The sequence below is a fragment of the Cottoperca gobio genome, chromosome 13 (genome assembly GCF_900634415.1).
Source record: "Cottoperca gobio chromosome 13, fCotGob3.1, whole genome shotgun sequence".
Classification (NCBI taxonomy): Eukaryota; Metazoa; Chordata; class Actinopteri; order Perciformes; family Bovichtidae; genus Cottoperca; species Cottoperca gobio.
Window position 1 is genome coordinate 14807049 of NC_041367.1, and position 16190 is coordinate 14823238.

Consider the following 16190-nt stretch of genomic DNA (forward strand, 5'->3'; position numbering starts at 1 on the left):
GTGTTTCTGAATAGAGCTACAGGGTGCATGCAGAAGAGGGGCGGTGGTGCTCTATGCAAAATGGATAATGCCTTTCTCTCTGGGGCACTTTGTGTGAAATTATACTCTCACCATACAGTATATTATGTATCGTCTATATTGGGTTGTTGGCCAGGACTTATCACTTAGTCATCTCCACATGCTTTCACTGACGCAGCCATTTTAGCTAATGTTATCCCAGTTTGGCAGCACAAACCAAGGAAGCAGCCAAGTTGGATTCTAGTTTTTGTTATTGGTAATTTTTTTGGTTATGTAACGTTTGGACAGCATTATACAGCATCAGACAGTGAATCAAGTGAAGAAAAGATGGCTACGAAAGGAGCACAGCATAAATATGCCGATAAGAATGTTTGCATAGTGAACAGATGGGGAGCCTGAAAGATGCTGGCGCAGAGGCTGATGTTAGATCACAGGACGTCACTGGAAAGAGATGAAGAAGAAATAGTATAGCGAAAAAAATAAGAGGCAGTTGTGCTTCAGGCATTCCTGTCTGTCACTGAGGTTTTCCATCCCTGTTGCCTTCATTGGGAAGGAAAGTGTTTCGTCGCCCGTGGCTCGCGGAGTAATGAATGTAGGAAGATAGAGAGGTGGAAATATAAGAACAAGATGAGGTGATGCGATGAGGAGGGGAGTGAAGGAGCCGAGAGGCCGGGGAGAAATGGATGGTTAAAGAGGCTCAGGAGAAGAAAAGAGGGAATGGTGAAATAATGGAGAGCAAGGGGGGGGGGGGGGAGGAGGTTATAAACCCGGAGACGCATTTGAGGAACCGACAAACAGATTGAGATGAAAGGATAGTGTGGATGTTGCCGCTCAACTGCTACACGGACTGAGAGAAATCCTGCTGTACCTTTAAGGTTTTCTGATGATTACAACACCACAATCTGATCCACTACTCGCAATAAATCATACGCGATGATGTAATTAAGCATATGGGTAGCTGCCGTGACTCGAGAGCTTTCAGAAATAACAATTAAACCTGAGAGTATTGCTCTGTGTTGTATGGCTGCACCAGAAACTGAGCAGACCATTGGGACACATGTAGGCTAGAAGCTCCACAGTTCATATAACAACTTTTATATGAAAGGAGTCATTCGTAGGGACGAACACAGAAGTAATTGAACCCAACTTTGCAGTTCCCTCAGCTCTACTGAGCTTTACTTGTCTTTCAACTAATTGTTTTGGTTTCCGCACATCTGGTTTGCAATTTTACTGTTTACGTGCACTCTCACCGCGCTCATCAGCATAATTCTTAGCAACAGCAGCAGGCTCCCTCTCTCGTTTCCCTTCACCTTCCCACTAACCCTATCTAATACAGGCATAAAATAATCCAAAGCACAATTTATAAATCACATCTTTGACATTTCTTTACTTGCTGACGGACATATTTACTGATACTTAGATATTGATATATCTGTGATGAACTAAAATCACACAATTACCTGGCCACACAATGGGTTTTAAACATCATATGATTCTGTTAATGAGGATATGTACACCTCCATTAATAATCCGTGTCTAGATTCCCATGTGACCTCAGCCAGTTTTGTTGCAGCAGCTATTGTTGTTTTGCTTTTTAAAATCTTTTTTAGTTCAGTCTTTTTTGTTGCTATGCCCAGTTTCAGTCAGCTACATTTATGTCTTTAATATTCATGTGCCCCCACGAGTGTAGGATGTAAACAAACAACCAGAGAACCTCAGCAGGCATTTTTACATTTGTATGCAGCACCATGGTGGGGAGTGTTTCTATTTCGAGTAGGTTTGACTTTCATGTAACATACGAATGAGAGATAGGGAGCGGGTGAGAGGGAGAATGCAATTACCAATACATAAGGGCCGTCCACACTAAGAACGATAACTAAAATGATAACTGTAATGGTGTCAGCATCCGCACTGATGAATGTTAACATAACAGTGACGCCAAGGAAGCACTGCACATTCCAGCTGTCTCTTTCGGGCACTGTCACGTAGAAAAGTAAAACATTACACATTCAAATGACCTACATGCTTTTTACATAATAATCACAAGGAGGAGATAATAATCCTCACTACTTCAGTTTTGTTTTGCCTAGTCAGAAACAGGATTTGCTTTTGTAAAAATGGGAAATAAATGAGTGAACTAATGTATGAACCATAGCACTTGGGGATACAAAGATGTATTTATTCCACACAAGAGGGTGGATTAATAAAATCCTCAAACACATTTTCTATCAGCAATAAAGTGTAGTTTACATATTGCAATCAACAGCTTCTTTTACTCTCTTCTCGCCTCCGTGGTTCTGAAAGACGGTACAGCAGCGGTTACTTTTCACGTCTTATTCTTATTATTCATGTTCTTATAACAAATGCTTTAAAATGTTGTATTTGCAATTTATCACCACGAAAACTGCTGAAACTCAGAGCAGATCTAAAAACATCTGCTATCTTCTAATCTTCACGTGGAGCTGATCCAACTGTGTTTACTGAGGCACTAATGTGAACCGGGGGCTGTAGTCTGTGTAGCGTTACCTTAGTCTGTTTTTTGGACTAAATCCAAAGTGGAAAAAGCTATAAAACGACCAGAATATTTGTCTCATCTTTCCGGTGGCGGCCAGGAGAGCAGCTCGCCGGGGGAGGAGAAAGGTCGGCAGAGCCGGCACTCTGCGGCTTCCATCAGACGGAGATTTGAAGAGACTTGAGCTCAGCCAGAACAAGGCCCAGCCCGGCAGTCACAGCGGGCTGGTGGACGTGGGGCAGCAACAGGGAGTTTGCAGTTCGCCGGTGCTGTGGCTGACCTCAAGCTAACTGCTAACTGAAGCTACACCGTTTGGCGACAGCTCTACACTCGGTGAAACAGCCTCCTGGCAGCTGTGAGGACGAAGCGAGTTGGTGCGGGTGGTTTTCTTGTTTCTGCCACTTTGAATAAACAAACTATAAAACAGACACGGAACATGGCTGTAATATTTACAAGCGAGTCAGGCAGCTGTACTTCTTCTCCCTCTGTACTTTTCAGAGTCTGATAAAAGGTTTTTCTGGAAAACAAATGTATTCGATATTACTAGTGTTTGGACTCTTGCCTTTTCATTGCAGTGGTTTGGTGTGATTGAAATGGAAAGCACATGCTGAATGAGACACACATTCACATTGGTTATAATACAGTAGGAGCATCTAATCCTTGCCGCCCTCTATTATTTCATCTATTTCAAAGAAAACTGTGGAGCATACTCACAATGTTTTCATACATTATTAAAGATGGTTTCAGTAGGTGTCTTGAGATGCTGGGGGCACTATGAGTAAATGCCAGCTTCAGACCTCGACAGACGCCATATAAAGTACATCACACACTCTATTTAAGATAACATATCCCCAGTCGTCTATAGCAGAGACAACTGCAACTCCAACACCAGACACCCTGTGAGTAATGGAGAAATGGCGCACAAAGACGGACCTAATTTTTTGTGATCCGACGTGATGCAGGAGACAAGAGATTCACCGTAACTGTTGCTGTGTGCTTTGTGATTTATGTGTGTTTTTATGTTCAGTGTTTTCATCATTTTCCCTCTGCTTCAACATGAAGTGGATATGGTGAACCTTTGCAAACAGTCACCTATTTATACGTCCAGCAGACAGAAGGCAACATTAGCATTTATTTATCATATTTGTTTCCACTTGATGAATGCAAGTTCTGGTCGGAATAACTCCTCAGGAAAATATCTGGCTCTTTAGCTGCTAAATGCTCCACTGTGTTCACCAGCTGAGCAGCGTACAGGTGAATATTAAAGCTTTTCGCTTTCATAAATGGATACCGTAGCGTGAGTGAAATGAGAGCGTGAGAGATTCAACTTTGGAAGATACCCACCTGTATGTCACACTCAGACTGCTGAGTCTGATTACAGAAACTCAAAACTCTTCTGACAAACATATGACATGTGAGTAATGTATTAAAGGATAAGAGTAGTGATATTCTATATTTTGGATAGTTTTGGTCTTTTCATGCGAAAAAATAAAGAAGATCACCAGATTTAAGCTTTAAGATAGACTTGAAAATATAAAATCCTTTCCCAAATATGGCAGCTCTTCCTGTTTTGTTCATGAGAAATTGTTATTTCCTTTGTTTGGACAAGCACTTGTAGTGTTGTGGCACACTATGAAAAACTGACTTCTACTGCTGCTGCAATAGACCTCTTCACAGGTCGTAACTAGTTTTTGTGAGTGGTTTGTTAATAGGATGTGTGGGGGTGTAAAATATTCACAGCGTGCCCACTTCTTCAGTTACCACCACACGACTTAGTACAGCATCCCTGCGGGAGAGGCTTCTTTCATCTCCACAGGACCAGACTACACTCCCACCGAAGCTCGGTGATTAATAGCTTCCACTTCAGTTTGTCAAACATCACAGCTGACCTTTGCGACGAGAGCCGGTCCATTTGTCAGTAACAGAGTCCGAAACAAATGCCATTCCATCAGCTGATTGAGGAGCTGTAAAGTACGGTTAGTATTGAATCAGTGTTATCATCATTGATTTTTGCTCTTTATGGATTCTTATGGTTTCTTTGTGGCCATCCTATTTAAAGCCACTGTTTTTATCACCTGTCGTCGTGTGTAATACGGAAGCAGAATTGTATCCCATGTCGCGATAGAAGAGAAACTGAATAGCCCAAAACAAATTCATTAACGTATATGATATACTCTCAACCTTCACACATTGCTTTGAGTGACAAAAAGGCTATAAAACAATTTACTCCTGACAACTGTGATCAAATTCTCTCTTACACGAAAAAGGAAGCTAAGCATTCACACACATCTGTGCTCTACCCTTTCTGTAATCATGTCAGGTTTTGTTTGAAATTCAATGGTAGCCTTTAATAGCCTTGACAAAAGGACCCTTTGCTTAATATTGAATATTACTTCAAGTGATGCTTTCGATGCGCATAAATACACAACGCTGCAGTAAGAGAAGCAGAAGACAGACATGTTTTGAGCTCAGTGCTCTTCCTCAGGCATCACCGAGCACAGAGAAGAAGGAGCGCTGAGCTTGAAACACATCGCATATCTGCATGTTAGATCTCAACCACCATTATGTTTATCTTCTGCTCACGATGTGCTTCCTTTTATTTGTGCTCATCTAAAGCCTCAATAACAAAATGTTCACAGTTTGCAAGCAAGGAGCCTCCAATCTTTTACATTTGAGATTGTGCGCTGAATTACTTGGGAAGATATTTTCCCAGGAGTTTGTGGATCGAGCCATCGCTGAAATGCCACAAACATTATGTTAGGTGGCCAGAAACACAACTCCTATAGGAAGCCCATTTTTCTCATGTTTTGCTAGATATGCTGCGCCCAGACAGACAATAACACATATCCTGTGTCCTGTGTGTTATTTATCATTATTTATTAAACCTGCATTTAACCAGGTGAATCCTATTGGGATGTAAAATGTATTTTCCAAGGGAGCCCTGGCGAAGACAGCAGCAATAGTGTTTCAAAAGAGATACATGCAAGATAGACAATCAAATACATGGAAATGTCCATAACAGGTAGGATACATCTTGTGAGCATTGTGCTAATTTCTTCTCAAGGAAATAAATATTGCTAATATGGTGTTGTAAAGTCATGCCTCAAAGAATAATACATGTATTTATGTTTGGTAGGTCTTCAAAGTGGACTTCATTTGTAATCTGATACCCTGTAGTAGTAAACACAGCCCCTTGCAGTGATAATCTGGAGGTTTACTGCGGATCTGAGCACAGTTTGAAGTAAGCAATTTGCTTGTACCCATTACACCTCCATAATTAAAATCATAGTCGGTTTTGTTTGACTCTTTCTTAAAAAATGACTTCATGCAGCTTTAAATAGAAGCTACAATTCATCTACAGTCTAGCCACCATATCATTTAGTGACTCATGAGTAACACATTTGTGAGTGTGTGTGTGTGTGTGTGTGTGTGTGTGTGTGTGTGTGTGTGTGTGTGTGTACCATGTGACTGGTCCTCCATGTGTCCCATAGTTTCGATCTGCTCCACCAGGTCATTTGAGTTCCACTGACTCATGCCCAGCAGAATGGCGCTCTTCCCCTCCATAACATCTGCTGGGACACACATAGATACACACACAAAAGTAGACACACACACACACACACACACACACACACACACACACACACACACACACACACACACACACACAAACAGGGAGTAAGACAAAGAGGAGTAAGACATAGACCCATTTATCTCTCTGCATATCAATAATATGTAAACTCATTGTTCTTGAATCATGAATTGATCAAAGCTCAACTTCTCCCCGGCTGCCTGACATCTCCCTCATGTTAGTTTTGTGGCACGTGTTAGTGCGGATCGTTTACACCTTTAACCTGACCAACACAATGGTTTCCACCCCATTTATATTCGGCTTACTAAACATGCTGCTTATGCCAACTGAATAAACAGCTTAATGTGCAGCAAGTAAACACAACTACAAAATGGCACAACAACATGGTAAACAGCAAACTCATTCACGTGGCTTGTCATGGCTGAACAAAAAAGGAATAGCACTAGAGATGCCTTTGCCAGCACTTGCAAGCTGGCCAAAGATACAATGTAAATTTGGCCAGAATGATGTTGACACAGATTAATTGCCCCCTAAAGACTGTGGTGAAACATGTTTATTAAACTGGCCCACCAGATATGTATCTGTATTCATCTATTCTCCATGGGAAGCATTATTGCATCTACTGGCTGCTGTTTGATTATGAGCTGATAAAGATTCAATGTCATACATGCCGCATCATGTGCTGCCTGCACTCCATTTACAAAGGTACCCTGGGGAGTTTTCTTGTAAACAAACACTGTTTACATTCACTGTTTCTTGCAACAACACAATGTGTGTAGTCTTAAGACCTGACTAATTCATTTGAAATGTCTTTTTTTTTTTAATATATAATGAAACTTGCAGTGTTTATTTCCATGTTTCCATAAGTTAACAATGTTTTTCTTTGGTGGGCACATTGATACAGGTATTGGCACTTTAAAAGTGTGAATCCACATGTCCCTGTACATGTGACAGTAGAGCATGAGATACAAACAAGGATCAGCTAGGGTTTAGATATTAGTGAGGCCCAGAATCTTTTCTTATTTACTGCATTTGTGAAAAAGCAGAATTACACCTCTTCACGGGTGCTGAATTGAAGTCAGAGTGTAGAAATTAAATGTGAGAAGCATTACTATGATGATGATGACTTCTCCAGTCCCTTCACTCGGCACAACTTCACCATCTTAGTCTCTCCCACACAGATATTGCTGTAGAGGGTTTTTTTTAATAATCGCAGAGGTCGGGACAGCCATGCTTGCTCATTGACACACCGCACCATAGTGCTGCTAGCAGTCAAAAACTACACAGCCAGAAAAAGCTGATGACATAAAAGTGTTGGCATGCAGACCTCTTAAAACATTTTCCATTTTCATGGCAAATTACGGGCTCTGTTGCAGTGGAGAATATCAACCTAAAAAGACAAGGTCTGCTGTGTGGTTCAGCATGACCAAAATGGTAATCTGCTGGTCTCAGCCAAGACAGTCTGAGACAGGATGAGACACGACCACTCTCAACCATTCCTGCCTGGCAGCTTTGAAAGATTCTGATGTTGGTCTACACCGCCTGTCCATTTGGATCACACAGCGGCCGCTCTACTGGTCACACTTTGTCTTTTAGTATCTGCTCTGACTCCCTCCCCCCTTTGGTGCACTCTCTTCCCTATGGACAGACATTACTGAACCGTAGGTAATAATGAAGGGACAAAGTGCCCCACTTGCAGATTCAAATCTACACGGACAAACACAAAGAAAATGGAGAGGAGCGAGAAAGAGACTCACACAGAGATGTATATTGAATGTGAACAATGCGTTGCAGGGTGTAAGTACGCCTGTGTTTGGACAGGAGGAGAATGCAAAGCAGGCTTTACACCCTTTTTTAAATCTAAAGTGAGAGCTGAGCAGAGACAAAAACAAAACCAAAACAGAATCTCCTCTGAGAAGCAAAGTGGGTTTGTATATAAGAAAATAAGAACAATAGCCAGGTGTAACAAAAGCAAATGAAATGCACAAAAATCAACAGAATAAAGCCAACCGACTGAATCTACCATTTCTCCTGCATTTGGAAAACATACAAAAATCCGAGAAGAGAAATAGATGTGTAAGATCTGCCTGCAGCCAATGACCCCGAGGGAGAGAAAAGAGATTTAGAAACAGCCTTCAACCTGTCGGCTCACGGTGAGCAAGTGTCAAAGTGAATGAGAGAGAGGAATAGATGGCGCGATTGTGAAACAATGAGGATACGGCCTCGGGTGACCTCTACTACTTTGCATCTCATTCTTGATTTCTTGATCTCATCATAATGCATTAACTGAAGAAGTGGAATTACCCAAATACTACCTCTGGTTTATTTTTAGGCCCTTTCAAATACAGATGACTAACCCGAAAAAGTTGATTGCTCCAGGGATGGGATTATCCTCTGAAATGGCATAAACAGTCTGTCAGGTAAGTAGACTACAGAAGATGAATGGCATTAAAAACACACGGAGCAGAGCTCACAAGAAGACAATACATGTGTAATCGGATAAATTATAGTGGGAAGGAATTGTGAAAATGTAGTTATGATTTCATTCTTAAACGATGCTTAAAGAGGTTCTTCTAAGTGGAACCTCACAGTGACGTAATTTAACAGATGTTCAAGTTTTTTGTGTTTTTATTGTCTTAGTTTTTGTTTGTATATCAACATTTCTCTACTGGATGTGGGCTCAATATGAACCATAGTAGCATGTCTTCTCTATAAATGCTTCGCACAATGTCCTAGAGAGCTTTGTCATATGGGGCACTTGGCAACACAGTTTTGCGAAAGCCATTATGTAACTCAATGTTACTGATTGATTCTTTTGTATAGTCCGCTCCTGAAAGCCGCAGCACTTTACGTACAGCATGTACATCGTTATAGCTCATTTCATGTGCCACTACAGTGAATGCTCTATACCATTTTATATAGGTATGCTTTGTATTGTTTTAATAGAATGTTTTATTACATTGCTTTTTATACTTGTAATCTCTTTTGTTTTATTCTTGTTTATCGTTGTGCAGCAGATTACATGAAACATGTTGTGCAGCAACAGTTTCATTCTAAATCAAACCCTGCAGCAGCCAATTTCACTGATGAACAAATCTTTAAATCGGAGAGAAAGAAGTAATCAGTGAAATTGTCACCTGCAGGGAATTGTTCTAAATGAAAAATGTCTGGGTTTATGGGTCAGATCCACTGCCTATATTCGTAAATCATTCATCTTCCTGGTATGATTTCCCAATGAAATATTACATAAATAGATTCCTGTTTAGCCTTGTAGGATATGGATTTGACCACCAGAATTTAAAAGCAGCATAACTCTTGCTGGTAAAAAAAAACCCAACAACTTTAAAATAAAATCTAAGATCTGGATCCCTGCCAAAATGTAATCAACTGTTCTTGGGTCAAAGAGGTCTTCTGGTCCCAAACATTAAATCTACATCCGCAAATAAATTCTAGAGATATCTTGTAAAAAATGATACAAGACAAGCATGAAAACAACAGATATATGTTACAAGAATGTTGAGTAAATACAATTGCTGATGAGTCCATTCACGAGAAATTTAAAACGTATGAATACAAGAGAGACGAGAATGTATCTCTCATTTCCTCATTCACATATGCCCTACTTGCATATAAATATAGTTTCCCTCCAGTGGCAATTTATTATGTTATTAAACTGTGGGAGCAGACAACATTAGGAATTTCCTTTCAGGCTCCCCTCATTATTTAAATTACAGATCAAATAACAGATCTGGATTACCACAAATTTGTCAACAGCTCAAATCAATGAACAATGTGACAATTGAGTTGGCATTCGCTGGAGCAGCCTGAAGGCACATTCTGTCCTGGGAAAGAAATGAGACTTTTCCCCACTGTGTACACATTTGCATGAAATAAATGCAGGTTGAGAGATGCTGGGGGGTGTGAGGTGGATACCAGCAGTATGCTAAGTAGAGAGAGGCAGGATTTTTCTTTTTTTTTATTACTACGGGGAGTAGAGGGCCTCTAGAATTCATCAGATTACTCAGATGGAGTAAAAAGATAAAGTGAAAGCAATCGTACATAAATACCTTTCGCTGCTGCTGCTAACCAGTGACAGAAACAGCCATCCAAACACTGATCCATTATACATATATTGATATATGGCTACGTTTATGCCCATATGTGATTTTTCATCACAGTGTGATCAGCACAAATCCCATGGAACTTGATCTTTTCAATTCCGATTTGGGCCACTTTCATACGTGGTCCTAAATCTCCTATATGTCTGAACAGTCATATCAGAATTTATATGACTTTTATGTCTCTGGCTCAGCATCCACAAACAACCCCTAACATAAATAGCAGTCATTGCTCCACAAAAAGCCATCATTTTAAATTATAATAATATTTAATTGTTTTTTTTATCAGCAGAATTGATCCTATTAACAAGTTTAAGTCATCAAGAAATATCATTCCATGAAGCTTTTCTTAAATCGGGTTTTCAAATAGAAACACCCATGGCTACAGAAGTCTAAATATTTTCTTCACATCTCACAAATAACAAAGTTGACACTGTCACTCACAACCCAAAACAAAGCCAAAATGTTCCGGCTGTTTCAATCTTGCTAAACAAATATTTTAAACGCAGTCTTCGATCCCACTGAGCTGAGATGGTGCTATTGGCAAAATAAAACCATGAAATGTGAGCAGAATACTGAGAAGAGTCAGCTATATTGAAGCGTGCACAAATTATTCAGTAAAAAGGTCCTTTTGTGGAGTAATAACATCAAAGGAAAATAAATGCAAGGCTTTCTTCTCTGTAAGTGGTTTAAAAGCATTTATTCTATTGGCTTGTTCAAAGCAAAACTTATGATGCTCCTCTGTGTTTCCACACTGAGCACAAACAGTTCAATTGAAGAAAAAGTGCATTCTCTGAGAAAACCACTACAATTGAAATTTCAACCTTTCCCTGAGGAGTGCTTCGGCTTTTGCTTTTCTTCTTTAAATGTAAGCTTCAAATCCCTTCATATCTGCTTTCTTTTATTCGAACGGTCGCATTTGAGAGTTTCTGTATCTGGATTGTAGATAACTGAACCTTTAACTTCCACTGGTGGAAAATTAAATGTTTTACACTGGATATATGAGGTAACTGTGGAGGTGGACGGGCCATGAAGCCATTCAATATCTTCACAGTAATCTTTCTGTGTGTGCATGTCGGTCTGAGACTCTCTGACAGCGATCTGTGTTCCACTTCTGTTTTCATCAGCACTGCAGGCCAGCTTAAGGGGTCTGCGACGATGTGACAAACTGATCCTGAGTGTGTGTTATAGAGTGTGTGTGTGTGTGTGTGTGTGTGTGTGTGTGTGTGTGCATGTGTGGGGATTTGCTAGGGGCAGCTGTGCGGATGTCACGGGAGGCAACAGCATCAAACCATTCAGCCAACATCTGTGTTGTCTCCACACCATGTCACACAAACAACTGGCCGACACACAACACACAACACCCTCAATTTGGATTTTTCTTTTTTTTATATATTTTTTCTAAATCATAATTTTGCCAATGTTAAACTGCATTTTATTTAGGGAAAGTTCATATAAAGCCATTTGTGATTACACTCAGGTATTGTATTGGCTTAAGTGATTGTGTAGCTAATGCAGTTGCAATCATCTAGTTCAGGGGACCAAAGTGGGTGAACAATTTTACATATTCCTAAATACAGTTATGGTGTTTGATATTCAGTTGCAAATCCTTTACAATCAATGACTAAAGTCCCTGACCCACAGACATCAACCCTTCCAGAAGTGACGTCAGTTACAGAATGTGCCAAAACAATTCTGACTGCCGATGGCCGTGTCAGAAAATAGGTACATTTCAGGCAAAACGGCAACACGCAGATAGTTGACAGGGAGGAGAATTCTGTCTGAAATAGGCGGCCAATGGAGGTCTTTATCTTGTGCGTCAGACGACTCAAGAAGAAAAACAATCTTTGGTTGCTTTGGCCGAATATTAGGGTTCATTTTCCTGCTGCACTCTCCTAAAATTGGGGATACTAGTCCTACACTGTTGACACGGTATGATTGAGAAGACCCTGAAACACCCTCAAGGATACACATCATCTCTTAAACCCTAATGTCATTGTTCCCCCTCAAAATCCAATCTGCTGGATTACATAGTAAAATGACACAGAAAATGTCAAATACTCGTGGCCTGCACTTTATTTTTTGTGAACACGAAGCTTTGTTCTTCAACATCTCAGAAATACACTGTCCTTTGACACTGGCCAAGTACATTGAAATGTCTCAAAGAAAGTAACATAAGGAGCATCAGAGTATTGCCTTTTCTAAACACTCAGGACGAGCCCTTTAAGATGCTCCTGACAAGATATTACATTTACAAAGGAATCTATACGGAGACAAATAGTAATAAAAGAAAGAAAAGAAAAAACAATGATATAAAAAAAACCAATAACAATAACAGGCTTTTTAGCAGAAAACTGAGCAAATCAATGACAGTCTTCATACATTTTCATGGTTTATCTGGCTCCACTGGGCTACACAGTGTGGACGGAGGCATTCATCATAACCACATAAATAAATCCCCCCAAGCTTATTGTGTGGGTTTGAGTGGTAGGCCTATAATATATGACAAACACCCCCTCAGTCACTCTTCAATGTAATTCTTACAGTTTCTCTCTGCTTCTCTATTAAAGGCTGCAATTGCTTTTGGCCAAAGAAAACATATATCCAGTGTGCCTGGTAGAAATAAATGCTACCAGCGCAGCTACATACCGCTAGGATTGAGAGTCACAGTCGTGCAAGTTAGCAACTGCAGTGGGCCATATTTTCAACAACCTTTTAATGACCTTGTTCTAGTTTCCCTTTTAAGAGGAGGCATCCTAAGCATATGTTTATGTTTGGAATATCTTGCTCTGTTGCCTTTTCTGAAGGACTGAGCTCCACTTTCCCCACAAGCACAGACAATAGTCACAAAGCAACCGCAAGGAAAAAAACACATTTCAAACACCTCCTCTCATCTCTTCTTGCTTTATTTTTATTTGTCTAGCTATGTTGTATTTTAAGATTCCTCCTATAATGGAGAGTCTTTATTAACTAGGACAGCCACGCTTTTATGAAACTTGAAAGGATAATCCAAGGTTTTTCACAACCTAAGACCTGAAACGTCCTGTGTGCATCAATGAGTAATGGCAAAATGAGAGGATGATGACATGTTTGGGCTCTGAAGAATAAGAAAGCAAATAATAAGCCAGTTAGAGATGAAAAAACAACCTGAAATGAAAGACGGGAACAACAAACTGAGCCTTCACCACAAACATATGGACTCAAATTCAGGACAGATGGATGTAGAAAGTTGGAAATTACTGATTCCACACAAAACTCCAGAAGAAGTAGGCTACTATACACATTTGTTCAGTTCACACACTGTTTGGATGGGGGATTTGTTCCCAAACTTTTTCTTCTGTATGTGCCATTTTTGCAATGGCAGTCGTGTTGCTCATGATAAAATAAATGATATAATATAATATAATAAATGATATAATTTAAAAAAATAGATCTGTTTGTGTTTTTTTTGTCTTTTTATAAAATATGAAGCAACAACCAGCAGCTGGTTAGCTTATCTTAGTTTAGCAGAGACTAGAAAAAGGGGGCAACGGCTAGCCTGACTCTGTCCAAAGGTGTCAAAACGCTCCTACCAGTTACCTCTACAAATGGTTAACGAAAAGGTTGTCATGAAAGACTATTAGGATAATTACAAAATGTGCTGGTACAATTACGTGTATATTCACACCATTACATAGTAAATCGAAATTTACCACACCTGCATTAAAGAAATTGTTTTATTTCATTTTGAGAAATAGGCTTATTCACTTTCTTACCAAGAGTTAGATATGATTTATGCCATTCTAATGGCTATCCATTAAATATGAAGCTACAGCCAGGAGCCAGTTAGTTTAGCTTAGCATAGAGAGTGGAAGCAGAGGGGAATCGCTAGCATGTCCAAAGGTAACAAAATATGCCTACCAGCACCTATAAAATTAAACCTATAGTAATTAAAACGTCTTCCTGAAACCATCATGTAAAAACAACTATTTGTGATTTTATGGGGATTATTTTGTGGAAGGGTGCAGTTCCGCTGGTAGCCCGGCACGACACGACTCCACAATAATTTATTGTTATATGTCAGCTTTGTATGGATTAAACAAATGAGATACATGATTATTATATACTGTATATGTACTTTTTTTTACCTTTGGACAGAGCCAAACTAGCCGTTTCCCTAGTTCTAGTCTTTGTGCTAAGCTACGCTAACCGGCTGTTGGCTGTAGCTTCATATTTACCGCATTACATTACAGTTCATTTAGCTGACGCTTTTGTGTTTGTATTAATATGAGTGGTATCAACTGTCTCATCTATGTCTCGGCAACAAGTGTTTCCCAATATTTTCAACTATCTGTACTTTTTGAATGAGTGCAGCTTCTCCCCATGGTTTTTAATTAAAAAAGATAAAAAAGGACATCTTTGATCGCTGTCACTTCACACTCAGTAAAGATATTTCACGGCTGAGAGTGAAATCTCATGCAGCAGATGTATAAGTGAGAATGATGTGGTACATCTGCTCACATACAACACATGCACAGGTTATCTGAATTTCGAGCAATGCACACCTCTGCTCCATGACAGCTGTGATAAGGATAAATATTTCATGTTTTCTAGGAGTCTGCAGTGAGCATGCCTTTTTGTTTGGCAAACAGAACATGCAAGGGAAAGGGAGTAAAATCGAAATTAAGGTAGAGAAGCGAATGAAAGGTTAAGGCAGGAAGAGTGAAATGAGATAAACAAGTGAGTGTGAATGAAAAATGAATAAATCACATTTCCATACACCAAAGATATGACTTCATACACTTTAAATTTCCTCCACAGACAAAACTAAAAGTGGGAGCAGAGCAGACAGCCTGTAATCTGTTACTACCTGAGCCTCATTTCCAGCATGTTTTTATATGATATGAAGGGATATTGGACACCAGAAACCCTCAACACACCCCTGGCTATTGACTGACTTAATGTAAAACAAGAACATGTTATAATAATAATAATAATAAGGCATAATTGATAAGTACCTCTCAGTCTCTCACTTGTAGTGGATAATTGTTGGGATAAATATTCCACTTGTTCGCCATCTGCGACGGTGAAAATGCTAGTAGTGGAATATCTGTGTATTTCTGGTCAGTCTGACATCTCAAATACATTTACAAGAGTCTTTAGCGGTGAAGTGGACAGAGTAATTGGTTTAAAATAATTTGGCATGATGAAGGTCTGTATTATGAAGATAATATATGATCCATTTGCTCCCCTTTGTATCTGGTTTGTTCTGAAATCTGACTCTTCTGCAGCCATATTTAATTTAGTTCAGTCATAACAGTCATACACTAACATTAAATAATACCACCGACACTCGCACATGAAGTAAGTGTCAGACAATTCTGCTGGATCTTGTGATTTGTTCATGACAGTTGTCCTACATTTACCTAGGTTTATAAAAAATAAATAAAAACACATCATTTTGAGTGTCCTATACTCTAAACTTTTAAAAGCTTCATGAGGCTTTGACACAAGGTTAATATCTTTAGGTTTTGAAGTGTCTCTCGAGTAAAACAAGACATTTTCAACACTGGTCAACACCTCCTGAGCAGTGCCAAAATAGTTCCAGAAACAAAAGCAGAATCTATGGAAATGACTACATGTTACATTTCAATAAGTTCCTGTATTAAAAACGAAAGGCCTATAAGAGCCACAAGTATGCCCATTTGACGGGAAAAGGGGCTGTTTAAAATGCTCATACAGACGTTCAGGTCATTTTTGAGACTATTACCGTTGGAGAGAAAATGTACAAAATGGGAAAATATAATGTAATACTAACCTCTGGCATCAAAGAACTCCTCATCAGAGCTGTCGACTGATTCTTGTGCAATATTCTGCAGACACCAATGTGCGGCGCTGTGCTTTCGTGCTGATCCTGTGGGACAGAACAAGAACACAAGACAGAAAATCAGCTTTTAGACTGGAAGGATGA

The 16190-nt window shown here is 39.6% G+C and overlaps 1 protein-coding gene across 2 annotated transcripts in view; it reads right to left on the reverse strand.

Annotated features, from left to right (window-relative positions):
• pitpnm3 (PITPNM family member 3) overlaps positions 1 to 16190 on the reverse strand; it is an 80466-nt gene that overhangs the window by 45656 nt on the left and 18620 nt on the right. Inside the window, exons 2-3 of one of the 2 annotated variants that reach the window (XM_029446313.1) lie at positions 16038 to 16133; positions 5992 to 6099 (exon numbers count right to left, since the gene is read on the reverse strand). In XM_029446313.1, the coding sequence (XP_029302173.1) occupies positions 5992 to 6099; positions 16038 to 16133 (204 nt within the window). Of the gene's footprint in view, positions 1 to 5991; positions 6103 to 16037; positions 16134 to 16190 lie in introns of both variants that reach the window. The other variant, XM_029446312.1, reaches the window with a different exon arrangement.